The following is a 20063-nucleotide window of genomic DNA, read 5'->3' on the forward strand; positions in this document are numbered from 1 at the left end:
GGCCTGGAACTCGCAGAGATCCACCCGCCCGCCTCTGCCTCCCAAGTGCTGGGATTAAAGGCGTGCGACACCACCGCTAGGCTCAGATTATTAATTTTAAACTACTCTTCTCACACACTGATAACACATTTTTATACCTCCTTTCTCTTTTTCCATTGAAGAGTCCCCCATTCCATCTCTGTTCCAAACATGACCTTTAAGATAGGACTCTTTCTCTCTGGGAATGAAAATATACTGTTTCCCCATAGATTTCCTTACACTTCTTGTCATTCTGCAATGTTTAGATATGCCTTCTTGTGTAGATTTTGCTAGTCCTGAATACTTGGGGCTATATTTACCTACAATGTGGCTATTATGGGCTTTTTTAATCGCCTGGTTTTATCAAAATGTACTTTTACTTTTATTAACATTCTCTTTGTTGATCTGTGTAGTATCTAGGAAAAAGAGGAGGAAATTGGGACTGAGTTATTGTTACATTTCTACCAGAGTTATTAAGGATTTCTAAGTAACTTATTAGTCAAAGAAATCACAAAGGAAATTTGAATTTTGAACAGAATGATAATTAATAATATATGTCAAAACTGGTATGATTGATTTAAGCAATGCTTAGAGAGAATTTAAAACTTTACTGACCTGTTAGAACAGAAGAAGAGCATCAGTAACTGGATAGTTTATCTTAAAATGTTAGAAAATTAAACACAAAGAGACTAGATGGAAATAAATAAAAACAGGAGCTAATGAAATAAAAAGAAAATTTAAACCTGTTGGTAGGGAGACTTAATGGGTTCTTAAGAAAGATAGTGACATGATCATATTTGTTTTCCAGAAAGAGACCTCTGGCAGCAGTTTGGAAAATAGATAGAGGAGAAAAAGCTAATCTGAGGAGCCAGTAGGGGGCTTCTCAATCACTAGTTCAGGTAAGAGATGGTGCTGTTCTACTGTGGGATGGAGAGGAAGGGACATATTCCAAGGATTCAGCTGAGAGGAAAAAAAAGGCTTATGAACCATGTCCATAAGAGCAGAACTTTGGCCACCTGGAACTGACTAGAAATAAATAGACCAGAAACTACTAGATGTTTAAAGAAATTATACTTGCAAATAAACTATAAGCCTGGTATATCAGATAAATCAAGAGTTCAACCAAAGAAGCAGAATTGGCAGGCGCTACATAGAGAGTTGGTTTGTACAATTGTGGTAAAGCTAATCTGAAATCCTTAGAGAAGGTAACAAGAAGAGAGATCTTGAACATAATCTAAACTGTTGTTTATAGAAGAATTTCTTCTCTCCTTCTCTCTTGGGGAAGCCTCAGCCTTGATTTTTAGGCTTTGAACCAATTGAATCAGACCCATCACATTATCCTAGATAATGTCCCTTATGTTCAGTCACCTAATTATGAACTTTTATTACATCTATAAAATAAACTCTCAGCAACACCTATATTAGTGTTTGATTAAGTAAATAAAAAAAAATAGCCTAGCCAAGTTGACACACTAAGAAAAAACATAAGGTGAGTGTGGTGGACTTAAACCTGTAAGCCTAATACTCAAGAGGCTAAGGCAGAACTTATATATTCTTGTACGTGTGCTATGTAGTGAGTCTGAGGGCAGCTTGGGCTACAGTAAGGCTCTGTTTGTTTGTTTATTTTTAAGCACCTAATTTTTTCTGTGATTTTTTTTTTTTAATCATTGAAACAAGTTTTGTTGCAGTACCAGGTACGTTCTAAACTAGTTTTTTGTGTTGCTTTTTTTTTTTGGTCTAAAAGTCTGTAGTGGTGGATGCTAAAAGTTAGAATGTTAAATCAAGCATGGTGACACACCCATAATCCCAGGACTTAAGAGTGAACAGGATCTGAAGTTTAAGGTCACCTTGAGCTACATAGAGAGTTTGAGGTCAACCTGGGCTAAATAATGAGACCTTGTCTTTTAAAGCAAACAAAGCCTAGTGTGGTGTTGCTTGCCTGTAATTCCAGCACTTGGAAGACTCAGTTGGGAAGGGAGAACTCAAGGCCAGCTGGGCTACATAATGAATTCCAGGCCAACCTGGGATCTAAGTCTTTAGGAATAATAATGTGATAAAAACAGAAAGGGAAGGATAAAATCATGAGGAATTATAGCATTTAAGGAAGTAAGAAAAAACAAGTGAGCCAAGACTGATTGTTACAAGCAGTATGGGAACAAAAAGAAAAAAAATAAGTAAAAACCAGTTCAAAGTTGAAGCGACCAGAAATATATTCAAACATTAAATAATTTCAATAAAATAAGACCTTTTGCAGTACAATCAAGAGCAAGAAAGAATATCAGTACTATGATTTTTAGTCACTGTTGTGTTTTCTAACTTCTGTTCTTCTTACAGGTTTCAATCTACATGTTACTTCCTTAAGAAGCAGAGTTTGACACCCCCCACCCCCCCCACCCCCCCACCCCCGTCCAGCCATCCCCCAAGTCTGAGTTAGGTACTTGTCTTATATATTCCCACAGCACAGGGTACTCCCCTATAATGGCACGTCCTACCCTGAGATCTAACTGTCTGTTGTTTTGTGTCTCTATGTTCTGATCATAGAGAGTGTTGTAATTCACCAGTGTACTCTCCATGCCTAGCATAATTCACATTAAGCAAAGAATGAACACTTCCAAGAGCTTGGAGAAGGAACGTCCAAAAGAGCTTGAAAACCAGAAGTATTTACAGGACTAAGCGATCTCCAAGCCGAATAACTAATACAGGAAAAGGACTAGTAGTTTAGATTGAAAAGCAGACGCCCCAGGATTAAATTTTCTGAAGTGTGTAAAATACACAATTTAACTGAAAGACTTGAAACAAAGCTTCAAAAACAAAACAAAAAAACAAAGAAAAGAAAAGAAAAAAATACGTTATAGTTATCTAGAAATCCTAAGATGTCAGTTATCCCAAAATCAACCTGTAAGTACAGTACTAATTAAAATCTAAATGGAATATGTTAGGATCCTTCATAAGTCTGTTTGGTTTTGTCTTTTGTTTTTGAAACAGGGTTTCACTATGTAGCCTAGGCTGTCCTGGACTCTCTACAGAGACCAGAGTGACCTCTGCCTTCCAAGTCCTGGGATTAAAGGTTTGCACCATCACACCAAGCTTGATAAGTCTGTATTTGTATGGAAGGATAAATGATAACGAAAAACCAATACAATTTTAAAGAAAAAGGAATTGCCCTACTTATTAAGAAACAGTAGCAGTTACACACAATGCTGGAAGTGTAGGGACAGGCAGATTAATGACTGCGAGAGAGCCTAGAAACAAAGCAGCTATGTATTTATGGGAATTTTGTAAATGTCTGAGATGGCATTTCAAGCTAATGGGGAAAAGGAAAATAACAAGTTGTATTTAAACAGTTAGAAACACTTTGAAGAAATAATTTGATTCAGCCAGGCAGTGGTAGCACAGGCCTTTAATCCCAGCACTTGGGAGGCAGAGGCAGGTGGATCTCTGAGTTTGAGGCCAGCCTGGTCTATAGAGTAAGTTCCAGGATGGCATTTGTTCCACTGCCCAGCATTTGTAATCCCATTGTTGGGGTGCTGGAGAGGGGAGGAGCCCTGTGTCTTGCTGGCTAGACATTCTACTGCATCAGACACCAAATTCCTGGAGAGATCCTGTATAGAAACTAAAGTGAAGAGCGATTGAGGAAGACACCTGACATTGACTTCTGCCTGCCACATGTGTGCTCTCTCTCTCTCTCTCTCTCTCTCTCTCTCTCTCTCTCTCTCTCTCTCTCTCTCTCTCTCTCTCACACACACACACACACACACACACACACACACACACACACACACACATACACACACACACCCCTAAGCAAAAGAAAACAAACAAAAAGAACAAAAAAAACAAAACCGAAAATAGACTATGTCAAAAGTTGGAGTTTGTATAAATTCACAAAGTTAAAATAATAGGAGAATGTTTGCAGTTCATACAACAGAGCTTTATAGACTATAAGGACAAATAAATAGAAAAATGTGTAGTTCTCAAAGAAGAATAGCCATGACTAATAGGCACAAAGAGAGATTCTCAAATTCACTAATAATCAAGAAATTACAAATAAAATCAATAAAGGTACCATTTCACACCCATCACACTCATACAATTTTTAAGTCTTATAAAAACAACACATGCCTATCATCCAACCACTTGGGCCACCAGAGAGATCTCAAGTTCAAGGCTAGCTCATGCATTAAGTAAGACCCAGTCTCAACAAAAATACATAGTAGAAGAGCAAATGTTGGTGAGGAACTCACATGGTATAGAAATGTGCTTTAGCATAACTATTTTAAAGAACGGTTTTTGTTGGGTTGGTTGGTTGGGGGACTTTTTGTTTATTTGGTTTGGATTTTGGTTAGTTGTTTTAAATTTAGAGATGGGATCTAATTTAGCTCAAGCTGGTCTACAGAGTGAGTTCCAGAATAGCCAAAGCTACACAGAGAAACTGTCTCAAAAACAACAATAACAACCAAAAGAGGATTATGGCATCTTAATAAATTGAACATAGTGCCTGAAATTTTAAATATTCCTCCCCTTATAAGCTTTATTAAGATGTGATTGATGGGCTGGAGAGATGGCTCAGAGGTTAAGAGTACTGGCTGCTCTTCCTGAGGTCCTGAGTTCAATTCCCAGCATCCACATCGTGGCTCATAGCCGTCTGTAATGAGATCTGGTGCCCCCTTCTGGCCTGCAGGGATACACACAGCTAGAACACTATACATAATAAATAAATAAATCTTAAAAAAAAAAAGATGTGATTGACAAAAACTGTGTATGTGTAAGGCATACAGTATGTTTGATAATACATATTCCATGTGGAATCATTACCATATGAGTGTTCCCAACACCTTACATATCAGTCATATTTGTGTTTGCCTCTGAGAGTTAACACCTGAGACCTACACTCAGTGAATATGCGTATATATACATTAATAGTAATGTATATATATATGTGTGTGTGTGTGTGTGTGTGTGTGTGTGTGTGTGTGTGTGTGTGTGTGTGTTGGTTAAGTTCACCATGCTGTACACTAGTTCTTCAGAACTTAACCAGTACCTGGACATCTGTGCTCTTTGACCAATATGTCCTCATTTCTCTACCTCCAACCCTCCCAGTAAAGTGGTAACTAACATTCTACTGTTTCTGAGTTTGGGTTCTAAAATTCTAGTTATAGGTAAGACCATACAGTAGTTGTCTTTCTGTGCCTGGTTTATTTCACTGAACATACATGGCCTCTAGATTCATCCATGTTGTCAAAAATGATAGAACTTCCTTCTCTTTTAAGGAATAATAAACTCTTTCACACACACTCACACACCACATTTTTAAAATCCATTGATGTGTCTGTAGATACAGGTTGTTGGTGCATCCTAGCCATTCTGAATAATGTTGCAGTGAGCATGGGAATGCAGATGTCTCTTTGACATAGTGATTTTTATTTGCTTTCAATATAAGGCCAGAAATAAGATTGCTGGGCCATAAGTAGTTAAATTAAATAATTTTAATGGCACATATAGAACCATGGCCTTGTACATATTAAGCAGCTGTTCTACCACTGAACTGCATGCCCAACAGTATTTTTCTTTTTTTTTTTTTTTTTTTTTTTTTTTGGTTTTTCGAGACAGGGTTTCTCTGTGTAGCTTTGCGCCTTTCCTGGAACTCACTCTGTAGTCCAGGCTGGCCTGGAACTCACAGAGATCCGCCTGCCTCCGCCTCCCAAGTGCTGGGATTAAAGGCGTGCGCCACCACCGCCCGGCTAGTATTTTTAATATTTAAGGAACTTCATACATTTTCCACAATACCTGTACCAAGGATTTATTTATTAATTACCAGTAAAGTGTATTAATAATGTAAAATTAATGTTACTGTGAGGAATACAACAAGAACTGAGAAGTGTTTTTCTGGTCACCTTGTTAAATGTCCTTTCTTTGTTGCTGTGTGGTTTTGATTTTACAGCCCTTGTACTTGTTTGCTGCACTAAACAAAACAACATTTACTGAACTTGAAATAACTAGTGTAGGCTGGTATTGAGCAATGTAAATACCACAGGAAGGGGGGGGGTCAGATGACTCAGTGGATAGTCACTTGCTCCCAGGCTTGACCACCTGAGTTTGATCTCTGGAACCCACAAGATGGAGAAAGAAAACTGACTCCTGCAGGTTGTCCTCTGACACACACACCTACACACACACACACAAATATATATGTTTTAAGGCAATACTACAGCTCTGGTTCAGTGAATAAAGGTGTGTACAGCCAAGCTTGGTGACACACAGGCACACCAAATAAGTAAATGAGAGTTTAGAAAGTACTACAGAGGAGAATGTTGAATGCAGTGGAACGTGCAGAGGAGTCCACTGAGGTCTTACTGTTGAGAAACACTTCCTGAGGAAATGACAGGCGGTAGAGAGAAAAGGCTCGGCGTTGGACAGGAGCATGGAAAAAGCCCTCTAATTTTAGTACTCTAAACAACTCATTTTTTTTTTTTTTTTTTGGTTTTTCGAGACAGGGTTTCTCTGTGTAGCTTTGCGCCTTTCCTGGAACTCACTTGGTAGTCCAGGCTGGCCTCGAACTCACAGAGATCCGCCTGGCTCTGCCTCCCGAGTGCTGGGATTAAAGGCGTGCGCCACCACCGCCCGGCCATAAACAACTCATTTTTAAACCTGTGACCAAAGATCAAGAGAAATTGTTTAATGGCATTTAGTATCCTAACTCTCAATTAAGCAATTAAACTTACTATATTTTACTAATCTAAGACTCAAAATTTTCCCTCACATTTCAACTTCTCTGGGGTTGGGAGCTGTCTTAGAATTAATGATTTGTCACAGTTTGATTTCTTTTTATTGGTATTTGACATGTTGCCATCAATGGAACCTTAGGATTCAATGAACATGCAGAGTAATTAGCCCACTTTGGGGTCACCCCATTGGTTACTTGGATTTTGTTGTTGCAATTCCTTTGTGTAAGAAGCATCCCGTCCCTCAGGTAGAGTTGGGTGTGTCGGGTTTTGGAGTCAGGGGTACTGGGGACTAATCTGGGGCCTAATGCATGTAAGCGCACACTACCACTGAGCGACATCCCAAAGCCTTTCCTCTAAGCATTTTCTGTTATTATTTTCTGACATAAGTTCCCTCCACAGAACTGAGTGCAATGGTGCACACTTACGTCTGTGTGGGAAGCTGAGGTGGGAGGATCACTTGAGCATACTAGCTCAAAATGAGCCTGGGTGACACAGAGTGACTGACTCTATCTCAAAATGCAGCGCCCCCACACACAGTTAAGAGTTAGCAGATACCCCTCACTGAGTAGTATAGAGACAAAAGCCATTTGCCTAAGCTCATACGATCGTTACTTAAATGATAAAGTCAAAAATTCTGATCCACAATTTATGAGTGTGATGCAGCTTTATACTGTCTCTCTTAAGAAGCCAGATTCTTGAAAGGCAAGTTTTAAACAGATTATTTTACAGACAGAGTAACTCAGTGGTAGGGTACTTGCTTAACGTGTAAATTCCTGGGTTCCATCATAACAAAAACTTTATTAAGATTTTTCAATAAAAAGTAACTTTCTATAAAACATTCTTTTTCAAGCCAGGCATATTAGCACATGCTTGTTGCCTCATCATTTCAGAATATATGTAATATATTAATACAAATTAAACATTTATTGATGATTAATCTTAAATTTATTTTAAAAGAATTCTTTGATATACTATTATTTCCCCGTTTGTTAAACATGAAAAGAAATTGCACACTAATAGATGTGTTGACTTTTACATAAAAATTTTAATCTTATCTGGGCATGGTGATACGTGCCTATAATATTAGCACTTGGAAAGAGGATCAGGAAGGTCAAAGTCATCTTCATCTATATAGTAAGTTCCAGATCAGCCTGGGCTGGGTGAGACCCTGTCTTGGGTGGGGGTGGACTAGTCTTATCTGAGTATTTGATGCTGCAGGACATAGAAAAAATAGTCAGTGTTTTTCAGAGCTGATCAATATTTTGATTTTATAATCACCAAAGCTGAAAATGTGGTTTGGTATAAATATATAGTACAAAATACCTGAAGTATTTTTAGGAGTGTTTGAGAAATTATTGGAAATTCTGTCCCAATCCAAAGCCAAAATTCTTTTAACGATTTTTTTAATTAAATTCAAGCCAGCAATTTAGACAGAATTGTTTGTTTGTTTGTTGAGACAAGGTCTCTCTATTAACCCTTGAACTCATAAAGATCTGCCTGCCTCCGTCTCCCAAGTGCTGGGTAAATTAAAGGCATAGGACACCACATACCACTCAACCATCAGTTTTAAAAAATCAAATATTCTAGTGTAATGGAACTTAAAGGTATACTAATTTGATTTATGCTAAGGAATGACAAAAATATTAATTTTTTATAACTATATTAAAGTGTTCTAAATAAAAGCAAAAAATTTGGAGTGTACAGTAAAATGACTACAATTCTTCATAGCATATAGCAGTCCCTAATTTGAGCTAAGGTATTTGAGGCAGCATTCGTTAGAATTACGTGGTGTTATGATATATGTAGTTCAGAGTTCTCACATTGTATGTTCAGAACCAAGGCTGTGCATGGGCAAGAACTTCAGGAAACAATGCATATTCATACATGTTTGATTCCTAATTTTCAGTCACTAAGCCAGAAGCCTTTTATTGTTGCCAAAATTTTCAGTCTTCACATTCAGTCATGACTCACAGTTTACTGTGATCAAAATCAGGCTTACCCAGAAGTCTGTCCTCACATTAGAACGGGTGTGGTGGTGATAGGAATATCAGTGCAGTCTTGAGATTGGTTTCTTGACTGGTTCCTGTTTGACTCTGATTGAGAGTGCCTTTCCTTTCCTTTTCTTTTCTCCCCCCCCCCCCTTTGGTTTTTTGGTTGCTTTTTTGTTTGTTTGTTTGTTTGTTTTGTTTTGTTTTGTTTTGTTTTTAGACAGGGTTTCTCTGTGTAGCCTTGGCTGTCTTGGATCTATCTAGCTCTGTAGACCAGGCTGGCCTCGAACTCACAGAGGTCTGCCTGCCTCCGCCTCCCGAGTTCGGGCATTAAAGAGTGTGCCCTTCCTATTTGGCTTACTGTGGTCCTTTTGAGATCACACTTAATTGTTGTCTTGGGCATTCCTTTGTCAAGCAATTCAAAAGCATTAACATCAACAACAATCTAATATCATGGTAAAGTCGTGAATGAAATTGTCTCATAGGTGGAGTGGTGGTGGGGATATTACTTCAAAACACAAATAACTAAAAACACTATAAAATAAAACAAATGGTAATGAAAAAAACCTCACACAGGAAAACAACAACAACAATTCCTTGCCCAAAAACAACAACAACAAAAAATTATAAAATAAAACAAAATGCCAAAACGGGCATGTTTGGGGTAGAGGGATTAAAAGTTGGAGGTCATCATTTGCTACACCAAGTTGAAGGCCAGTTTGATGTACATGAACCCTCTCTAGAAAAAGCAAAAACTTCAACCATGCACCTACAAAATAGGGAGGCAGGACACGTCCCCATAGATGCTGAAATCACTATCTGAAGGGGTCGGGGAGGGACGCCTGACTCTCGCTGTCTGCCTCGGATGGTGACAGTATGCCTTGTGCTGCTTGTTCAGGAGCCCGAGCCTCATAGAGTAGGGTGCTCAAGGGTGCGGGTGAGCATTGGTCCCCTCCTGTTCTACACAGTAGGAACCACATCTCAGCTTGCTCCTTCAGGTCGAGTCCAGTGGCTGACACCTTGGGAGCCTCCCAGCCGGGGCAGGGGGCCATATCTCAGTGTTTCTTTAGTTTCCCCTGCTGTTCCCAGCTATACTCATGGTCTCCAGGACTCCGAACCCTGGAGTTTATTATGACTGCAGCTCGGTTCCTCTGTTTTTGTTGTTGTAGTTGTTGTTGTTTAAAGGAACTTAAGAGAAATAGGTAGGTATATGAGACCAATCTTTAAACACCTTACTTACATACTGAAAGGTGTCTTTTTTAGGCTTCTTAACAAAGTTAACAGAATGGTGATGCAGGGGATGAAGCAGTAGGATCTCTTGAGCCCAGGGAAGTGAGACTGGGCAACATGGCAAGACCCCATCTTAGAAAAGCAAGCTTCTGGGCCAGAATTTCTCCTTCAGGAATTTGGAAGCACTTCTCCATTTGTAATTGTAGTCTTTCTGTCTGCTCTGGCTTGAACCTAGGGTATAGTCCATAATAAGCCCCATTCTATTTTTACAGTTTATATACTATAAAGTCCACCCATTGGTCTTTTTAATCTCAATTTTGAGTTACTTTCTGAAATTTTCCTCAATCTTCTAGCCCTTTGCTCACTTTTTAAATTCTCTTTTTGAACAGTTCTTTTCTGTTTCCTGGATACTAATTTTTTAATAGCATTCTACTCTTGTTTTACAAGTGCAAAAGCCTCTTTTAGCTCTCTGAGCATAATGATTTACTTTGGATTTCTTCCTCTATATACACTTCTGTTTCTCTTCCTTTCTTGTTTTCATTTTTTTTTTAAATTTTGTTATCTAAACATGCCCTTTTTATCTACTTGTGGCTCAGTGGGAGTCTAAAACGGACTGGAAGCCCTGCATGCACAGATGAGGCTTGTTAACCTGGACCTTCATCACAGGGTGAATTCAGTGGTTGAGGTTGGGATGTTGTAGTTCTTAGGCCTCTTCTGAGCCCGTCAGGTTAGCCAAGTACACCTGTCTGAAGACTAGCTCTGGTCCGCGACATCCTGACAGCCACGTTAGATTCGAGGCAGGGGAATTTCTGTATCAGCATTTCTTCCTTCCAGTCATCCAATCCCTTGTTTGTGGTACAGTCCTGTGCCGAAAGCTATGCCTGGCATCCTCCTTCCAGGGATCTTTTGTTTTGATTTACCTTTTTCAGAGAATGAGCCTCCAAATTTCTGTAGGGACACAGGGCAGCTGTTCCCCAGTGAGGGCCCAAACAGGGGCCCTCGGAGTCTCCTTGCCGCTCAGACAGCTTTCCTCCTTATGTTTTGCACTGTTTCTCTAGCCCCTTAGTTTCTTTTAGATCTTTTTTTTTTTTTTTTTTTTTTTTGGTTTTTCGAGACAGGGTTTAGATCTTTTTTTAAAATCACTGCCTAGGTACCCATCAGAGTGACTAAGCTTAAGTCTAACAGTATTAACAGTTGTGAGTTGTGCCCAATGTGACTTTGTTTTTGAAATTTTGAATTGCATTTATTTATTGTGTGGTGGGGACATGTGCCACGATGCCTGTGTGGAAGTCAGAAGACAACTTGTGGAAGTCAGTTCTCCTTCCACCATGTAGGTCCCTGGGATGGAACGTGTATGGTCAGGCTTGGCAGCGAGTGATTTTACCTGCAAAACCATCTCACTGACCCCACCACAGTAACTCATATACTGCCAGTGAGAGGTCAGAAATTGAAATCAATGAAAGAATTATTGTAAGTAATATAAGTTTCTCAAAAAAAGTTATCTAAGAAGGAAATGTACATCTCTCATGACCCAGCAATTTCACTCACAGATAGTCTGTTCTAGAGGTGTGCATATACGTGTGTGTGTGGGAAAAAGACAATATGCCCAGCAGGTACAATGGCCCATATCTATGGTCTCAAAACTAAGGAAGGCTAAGGTGAGAGAACTGTGATTTTGAGACCAGTCTGTGCTATGACACCCTATTTCAAAAGAGTGAAAAGGGATTTAAAACAAAAACAAAAACCCAAGCCAGACATGGTAGCCCATTCCTATAATCCTACCATGCAAAGGAAAAAGCAGAATTACAAGTACAGCCTTACTGTGAGTTCCAGGACAGTCTGGGTTACATAGCAAGACTGTGTCTTTAGAAACAAAACAAAACAAAAACAAAAGGAAAGAAAGAGAAAAGACCAAGGCAGTAGTGGCGCACATCTTTAATCCCAGCACTCAGGAGGCTGAGGCAGGTGGATCTCTGTGAGTTCAAGGCCAGCCTGAACTACAGAGCAAGTTACAGGATAGACAGGGCTACACAGAAAAAAAAAACCTTGTCTTATCAAAAAAACAAACAAAAAAAAAAGAAAGAAAAGAAAAAGAATCATTGTTAACCACAATTAGAGTAGTTGTGTACTTCTCCAAAAAAAAAAAAACACACATTGATGAAAAAAAAAAGATTAATTATATTTAATTGATATGGTTGAGTTAGAAACAAGCTTTAACTAAAATCTTGGGAAAATATCACATAGTTTATTTCCAGTTACATAAAATTCAAGAACTGGGAAATCTCTAGATTTAGTGATATGTATTCATATTGTAAATCCGTAAAGAAAGAAGGCACTGACCCAGAATGACGAACTGCGGTTCCTGTAGAGCACTGTCAGGTTTGGGGAAGGCTTTGGAAAAGAGCTTTCTGGAGTACTAGCAAGATGGGTTTTTTATTTTATTTTTCATGTGATTTTTTGTGTGTGTGTTTGAGTGTTTTGTCTGTATTTATGTATGTGCACCATGTGTGTGCCTTGTGCTTCTGGGGGCCAGAAGATGTTGGATCCCCTGGAATTGGAGTTAGAGATGGTTGTGAGCCAGAGTGAGTGCTGGAAATCCAACACTGGTCCTCTAGAAAAGCAGTCAGCGCTCCTAACTGGTGAGCCAGTCTCCAACCCCTGATGGTTCATTTTTAAGTGATAGTGGTAGCATGTAATATTTCAGGACACCTCCCAGCAGTACCTACCTAGCTAAATTATACTTGTGATAACTTTTTTGCCAGTCCATCATATATTGCCGTATTTTCGACTATTAATTTTGATCCAGACTATGTTGATAGTAAATGTTGCAAATACTTAATTCTTTTTTTTTATTTGAATCTGGAATTTTCTGTTGTATCTGATTTATTTTATTTTATTTTATTTTGTAGTGCTAGGGATCAAATCCAGGGACTTGTATATTTTAGGCAAGTCCTCTAACCACTGAGCTATATACCCCTAGCCCACCTGTGTCCTAATACAGTTTCAGTTTGGACACAGTTAAAATCCTAATCTCATTTTTGTGAGGCTTCATACAGTCTCTTCAAAGAATTATTGTACAAATAATTATTGTACATTGGTAGTATAACTGCCTACAAGCAGTAGATCAGTGAGCAAATGCCATGAGCAGAAAATTATTCAGAAGTGAAGAAAGATGCTCTGAGTTGATACCTAGTTCAGGCACAAGCAGGTACCTTGCGTTGGTAATTTCCAGTGCTCTGAGAAGTATTTTATCTTTATCTCTGACTATGTGTTTATGTCTGTGTATATACACATATATACATACACCATGGTATGTTGTGAGTATGCGCAGATACCAGAAAAGGTCATCAGATCTCTTGGACCTGAGCTATGCCTGGATGTGAGTTCTGAGTGCCAAACTCAAGTCCTCTGGAATAATTGTAATGTCTCTTAACTACTGAGCCATCTCTCCAGCTCCAGAATTTTTTTTTTTTTTTAACAGATGACTAACTAGAAGCTCAAAGGACTGGAAATGAGGGTCAGTGGTATAGCACCTGCTTAGCATGCATGAAGTCAAAGGTTCAATTCAAAGTACCACAATAAATAAATCTATAAATAATACTCTGCAAACTAGTGACTGTTGGATTAGAATCAGACTCCAGTAAGTCTATCTGATTACCAACCTTTTGTCATTCTGTTTGTGTTGTTTTCTCAATGTCAGAATGATTTCTTTTTAACTGAGCTTTTAAAAAGTTGTTTCCTGGGCTAGGCGGCAGTGGTGCACACCCAGTAAACAAAAACATAATTAAAAAGATAATGGGATTCACCTAAACATCAATCAACAGCATGAGATAAATTATATTATAAACACATGCTGGGCAGTGGTGGCACATGCCTTTAATCCCAGTACATGGGAGGCAGAGGCAGGTGGATCTCTGTGAGTTCGAGGCCAGCCTGGTCTATGGAGTGAGTTCCAGGACAGGCACCAAAACTACGCAGAGAAACCCTGTCTTGAAAAACAAAACAAACACAAGAATTGTTTCCTGGTAAAGCACTTGTTTAGTACACCTAAGGCCCTGAGTTAACCCCTAGTACAATCAGTTGACTGGCTAATTAATTAATTAAACACGAATAAGTGAGAAAAGTAACAAACCAGCAATTGCAAAAAATTGGATTGGGAATGTAGCTCTGTGGGAGAGCATTTACCTAGCATGTATAGGTCTAACCAGTTCACAGCACTAGGGAAAAAAACTGTTTTATCTGTTATCAATGAGTAAATCTAGTAAAAGATACATGGATTTTAGGATAGTTTATAAAAGTTTAATGAAATTAACTTTCATAAACTCAGTAACGTAGTATGTTCACAAATTGAACTCACTCATAATCTTATTACCTAATTTGATCATTTTTTTCCTCCAGTTGTCTATCTAGATAGTCTTCCCAAACTTCCTTAACTTATATCTCAGTTTAACTGAATTCTGGTACTTTCTCATTTATTTTAATTTGTACTATAAATGCATTTATAATGTTTTTTGTTTGTTTGTTTGTTTGTTTTTTTCAGGACAGGGAGGGTCTCACTGTGTAGTCCTAGCACTTCACTGTGAAGACCAGGCTGGCCTCGAACTCACAGAGATCCACCTGCCTCTGCCTCCCATGTACTGGGATTAAAGGCGTGCGCCACCACTGCCCAGCATGTGTTTATAATATAATTTATCTCATTCTGTTGATTGATGTTTAGGGGGATCCCATTGTCTTTTTAATTATGTTTTTGTTTATTGGGGGGCACCTGTGCAATGGTCAGAGGACAGCTGGGCTCTCCTCTTCCACCTTGGGGGTCCTGGGGTGGAATTCAGATCCTCAGGCATGGCGGCAGGCACCTTCGCCTACTGAGCTGTCTTGCTGGCGCTTGTCTGCTCTCACAAATCATGTTACACTAAGAATTCTAATGAATGACTCTGAGGAAGAACCTAGAAACAGAGCAGCTGTGTATATATGGAAATTTTGTAAATGTCTGAGGTGGTTTTTCAAGTTAATGGGGAAGAAGTAAGATAATAAGTTGTATTTAAACAAATATAAACACTTTGAAAAAATAATTGGATCTAGTCGGGTGGCAGTGGTATACCTATAATCCAGGCCAGCATGGTCTACAGAGCAAGTTCAAGGACAGCCATGGCTACACAGAGAAACCGTGTCTCGAAAAACCAAAACTAAACAAACAGATTCACTTATTTCATTTTATGTGTATGACTGTTTTGCCTGCATGTATGTATGTGCACCATGTGTGTGCCTGGTACCTATGGAAATCAAGAGAGCATCTATCTGATACCCTTGAACTGGAGTTTCAGATGATTGTGAGCCATCATATGGGTGCTGGGAATTGAACTGGGTGCCTGCCAGAGTAACAAGTGCTCTTAACCATTAAGCTATCTCTCCAGCTCCATACTTTATTCTTAAGAATGGTCATGACTATTCAATATCATTTCATTCTTTCATTGCCTTTCATTGTTTTATTCTTTGATGTTAATTGTAGTATTAGTTTCTCCTAGTTGTAAGTTTTCCTGTGTCCTGCCCGGTCCCGTGACTGCTCAGACCCAAATAAATACACAGAGGCTTATGTTAATTACTAACTGTATGGCTATTAGCTCAGGCTTATTACCGACTAGCTCTTACACTTAATTTTTTTTTTTTTTTTTTTTTGTTTTTTCGAGACAGGGTTTCTCTGTGTAGCTTTGCGCCTTTCCTGGGACTCACTTGGTAGCCCAGGCTGGCCTCGAACTCACAGCGATCCGCCTGCCTCTGCCTCCCGAGTGCTGGAATTAAAGGCGCGCGCCACCACCGCCCGGCGCTCTTACACTTAAATTAACCCATAATTCTTATCTTAGCCACATGGCTTGGTACCTTTTCTCAGTTCTGTCTTGTCATCTTGCTTCCTCTGTATCTGGCTAGCTACTCCTGATCAGACCTTCCTCTTCCCAGAATTCTCCTTGTCTGCTCGCTCCACCTATACTTCCTGCCTGGCTACTGGCCAATCAGCGTTTTATTAAACCAGTGTACAAAGCATTATCCCACAACAATTTCTTAATTTCCACGGATAGCAGTTGCACACTATTTGACACATATTTGGTTGTTTTGGTAGAAGTTGTTTTGAATATGCAGATAAATCTGAGAAAAATGTACATGGATAATGTATTTTACTCTGCTATTTAGGGTGTCTCTAAAATCTTTCTGTATTAAATGTCTCTATTACTTCTATAATTCTTACACATCTTTTGTTTAGACTTCATCCCAAGTACTTTCAAATTTTTGTCGTAGGCCAGCAAGAGGATTCATTGGGTAAAGGCCCTTGTTGCCAAATCTACTGACTCGAGTTGGTCCCCAGAACCCACATGGCAGAAGAAGAGAATCAGCTTTTGCAAGTTGTGCTCAGACTGCCACATGTGCACTAGGGCATGCATACCCACTCCATGCACATCATACATGCATACATGCAATAAGTAAATAACTTTTTAAAAATTAATTTGTTGATTGCAAGGAATATTTTTAATTAAATTTTGAGTTGATTGTTAGTATATAAAAATGTAACTTATTTTTGTAAGCTTATCTTAAGTCTGACAACATTCCTAGAAATTTATCTACAGAGTAGTTTTCTAGATAGTTACACTGATGTATAATCATTTGTTTTCTCTTTTCTTTCTTTTTTACTTTTTATTTCTCTTAATTTGCTTTACTGTGCTTGTATTAAACAAAGTTGGATTTACTGTGGAGTTTTGTTAGATAACTGATCAAACAATAAGAATATTAATTGTCACAGTGCTAGATTCTATCAGGTGCTTTTTTTTTTTTTTCCCCCGAGACAGGGTTTCTCTGTGTAGCTTTGCGCCTTTCCTGGAACTCACTTGGTAGCCCAGGCTGGCCTCGAACTCACAGAGATCCGCCTGACTCAGCCTCCCGAGTGCTGGGATTAAAGGCATGCGCCACCACTGCCCGGCTATCAAGTGCTTTTTGTGGGCCATTATCTATAAAAATTATTACATGCTTTTCCTCTTTAAGGAAGGTTTATGTTAACATAGAATCTTTGGTTAATAGATATCATTTTATTTATAGTATATTGTTTAATTGAGTTTTTAAATGCTAAATATTAACTTTTTTCAAGATTAATTAGCTTATTTGTGAAAGAGAAAGAAGGAATGAAATATAAATGTAGGCTTATGAAATATTAGCTGGCACTGTGATACATGCCTATAATATCAGCTGGGGGGTGGGGCAGTTGGTCTCCATATAGCTCAGTGGATAGAATGCTTGCCTGGAATGCAGAGAGCCTTAAGATTAGTCCACAATACCAAATAAACCAGACACGGCCACTTATTAAGTGAGTCCATGAGAGTCTGTTAAAGGCTATTAGTGAATTTATTAAGATATAAAATGGGGGCCGGGCGGTGGTGGCGCACGCCTTTAATCCCAGCACTTGGGAGGCAGAGTCAGGTGGATCTCTGTGAGTTCGAGGCCAGCCTGGGCTACCAAGTGAGTCCCAGGAAAGGCACAAAGCTACACAGAGAAACCCTGTCTCGAAAAACCAAAAAAAAAAAAAAAAAGATATAAAATGGGGAGAAATACATTCACGGATACAAAATAAAGAAAACAGCCGTCATTGTCCTCTTTTCTGCCTGGAAGTCCATGGAACCAGCCTTCCAGGCTCCGACCACCCTAAGAGAGACCGAGTGCATGCCCCCTCCTCAGTTTTAAGCAGTCACATACCCAGAGAAAACCATGCCTCTATTGGGCCAGATACCCCAAGGTCATTGGCTGAGCAAATTCCCACAACACATGGGGGTGCAGGCCTGTGATCTAAGCTCTTGGGAAATGGAAATAAGATGATCAGAGAAGCTCAAGGTCATACATATATAGCAAGTGAGCCTAGCCTGGGCTATATGAGACCCTGTCTTAAAAACAAAACATCAACAAAAAAGTTTTAAAGGCCACAAAGGGGTTCCAATGATCTTTTATCATTAAAAGGTACTCTTACTTAAAACTGTGTTTGCTGATTTCAACCAATCCTTTTTTTTTTAAATTTTACATCCCAGCCTCAGTTTCCCCTTCCTCCTCTCCTCCATGGGAGACCTGTTCTTTCAACCGATCCTTTTTAAAGCTTTTTCACAGTTTAATTTTCATCTCAAATGTTCATGTTACTGTATGCAGTTTAGAAGATGGTAAACAATAAAATGGTTAGAAGTGTAACAGGAAAGTAGATATAATTGTAGTATGTTTGTATGGTAGTTTCAGCTGTGACTTGTGAAACAGTACACGTGACTGGTAGTATCTAGTGAGGAAAATCTACCTTTAGAATTAAAGGAAAGGTAAAAGAACATGTTATTCATGATACATTTCAAAATATTATGAAAAAAATATATCTTACTGGCATGTTTTTGGTTTTGTTGTTGTTGTTGTTTTGGTTTTGTTTTTTATTTTGGGTTTTTTTTTTGTTTTTGAGATGAGTCTCACTGTGTAGCCCTGGCTGGCCATGTAGAACTCAGAGTCACCACCTTCATCTTTGCTGGCATTTGCTTATGCACAAAAATATTCCCACAGTTTTTCAGTAAAAGAATGTAATGTGGGGCTGGAGAGATGGTTTAATGGTTAAGAGCATAGTCTTCCTGCCTGAGTTCCATCTTCAGGACCCACATTGGGCAACTCATAGCCACCTGTGACTCCAGCTACTGGGAGGTCAAACTCTGTTCTGTCCTCTGAGGTCACTGTACACTCACATGCAAGTACCCTCCCACAGACACATATACATGCATAATTTTTTAATCTTAAAAAAATAAGATTAAATGTAGTGGTATACACCTTTAATCCCAGCACTTAGGAGGCAAAAGGAGGTGAGTCTTTGTAAGATTGAGGCCAACCTGGGCTACATATTGAGTTCCAGACCGGCCAGTGCTACACAGTGAAACGCTGTCAGAAGAAGAAAAAGGAGGAGGAGGAGGAGGAGGAGGAGGAGGAGGAGGAGGAGGAGGAGGAGGAGGAAGAAGAAGAAGAAGAAGAAGAAGAAGAAGAAGAAGAAGAAGAAGAAGAAGAAGAGGAAGAGGAAGAAGAAGAAGAAATGTATGGTCTACTAACTATCTTGTAGTCCCAAAATCCAGAGATAAGAAACCATTTAAAATAACTGTGCTGCTTAATACACAGGTGGTTAAACCCCCAGCTGTTGCTCAGGACCACATGGCAGATACCTCTGGTATGACCTGTTGCTTGGGTTTAATACTGTAATACTGGGGGCTGGAAAAATGGCTCAGCGGTTAAGAGCACTGGCTGTTCTTCTAGAGGTCCTGAGTTCAATTCCCAGCATCCACATGGTGGCTCACAACCTTCCATAATGAGATCTGGTGCCCTCTTCTGGCATGTAGGCACAACACTGTATACATATTAAATAAATAAATAAATAAATAAATCTTTAAAAAAAATACTGTAATACTGTCTTCTTAAGTCCTTACAAGATAATGGACACTTTCTCTAGAAGAAACTGTAGCATGGGAGCATAGGAAGCCTTGTTTAAGAAATAATCCACACTCTTCTCTGCTAAAGGACCCAGGCATTCTTTGGCTTCATAAGTTCTTGGCTCATAGAACACTTCACTGTGAAAATAGTTACGCATGGTGAAAGAGATTATAAAAACTATAGTATTTGACCTTTCTATTCTTATACCTCAGAAATCAAATTGCTTCATTTTGGAAAACACACACATGTGTGTGTTGGGGGGTATAATGTATATTATATGTACTGACATGAGGGATCATTTTAACTGTACATGGTTAATTATGGAAACTTACAATGAAGTTTCTGGATTTTTAATATTAATTTATACTATTTGTGTTTTTTCTTAGTTTCTGCCACTGCCTTCTACAAAGCACAGCCTGTAATTCAATTCATGTGTGAAGTTCTTGACATTCATAACATTGATGAGCAACCCAGACCTCTGACTGATTCTCATCGGGTAAAATTCACTAAGGAGATAAAAGGTGAGTTCATTAGCATTTAGAATACTATACTTTCTGACATCATTCCTATAGTTTGTTACTAATTAGCATTTAAAACAGCTTGACTATAAAATGCATGGTAAGACAACTTT

At 38.9% G+C, this 20063-nt stretch overlaps 1 protein-coding gene across 4 annotated transcripts in view; it reads left to right on the forward strand.

The window, feature by feature from the left end:
- Positions 1–20063, forward strand: part of LOC128097934 (protein argonaute-3) — a 117340-nt gene that overhangs the window by 45827 nt on the left and 51450 nt on the right. The window contains exons 1-2 of one of the 4 annotated variants that reach the window (XM_052718813.1): positions 827–917; positions 19819–19953. In XM_052718813.1, coding sequence (XP_052574773.1) covers positions 19863–19953 — 91 coding nt within the window. In that variant the 5' untranslated portion in view covers positions 827–917; positions 19819–19862. Of the gene's footprint in view, positions 1–826; positions 918–13579; positions 13602–16209; positions 16435–19818; positions 19954–20063 lie in introns of those variants that run through there. The other 3 variants (XM_052718815.1, XM_052718814.1, XM_052718812.1) reach the window with 3 other exon arrangements.

The sequence above is a fragment of the Peromyscus californicus genome, unplaced genomic scaffold (genome assembly GCF_007827085.1).
Source record: "Peromyscus californicus insignis strain IS unplaced genomic scaffold, ASM782708v3 Scaffold_5__1_contigs__length_169319896, whole genome shotgun sequence".
NCBI classification, from domain to species: Eukaryota; Metazoa; Chordata; class Mammalia; order Rodentia; family Cricetidae; genus Peromyscus; species Peromyscus californicus.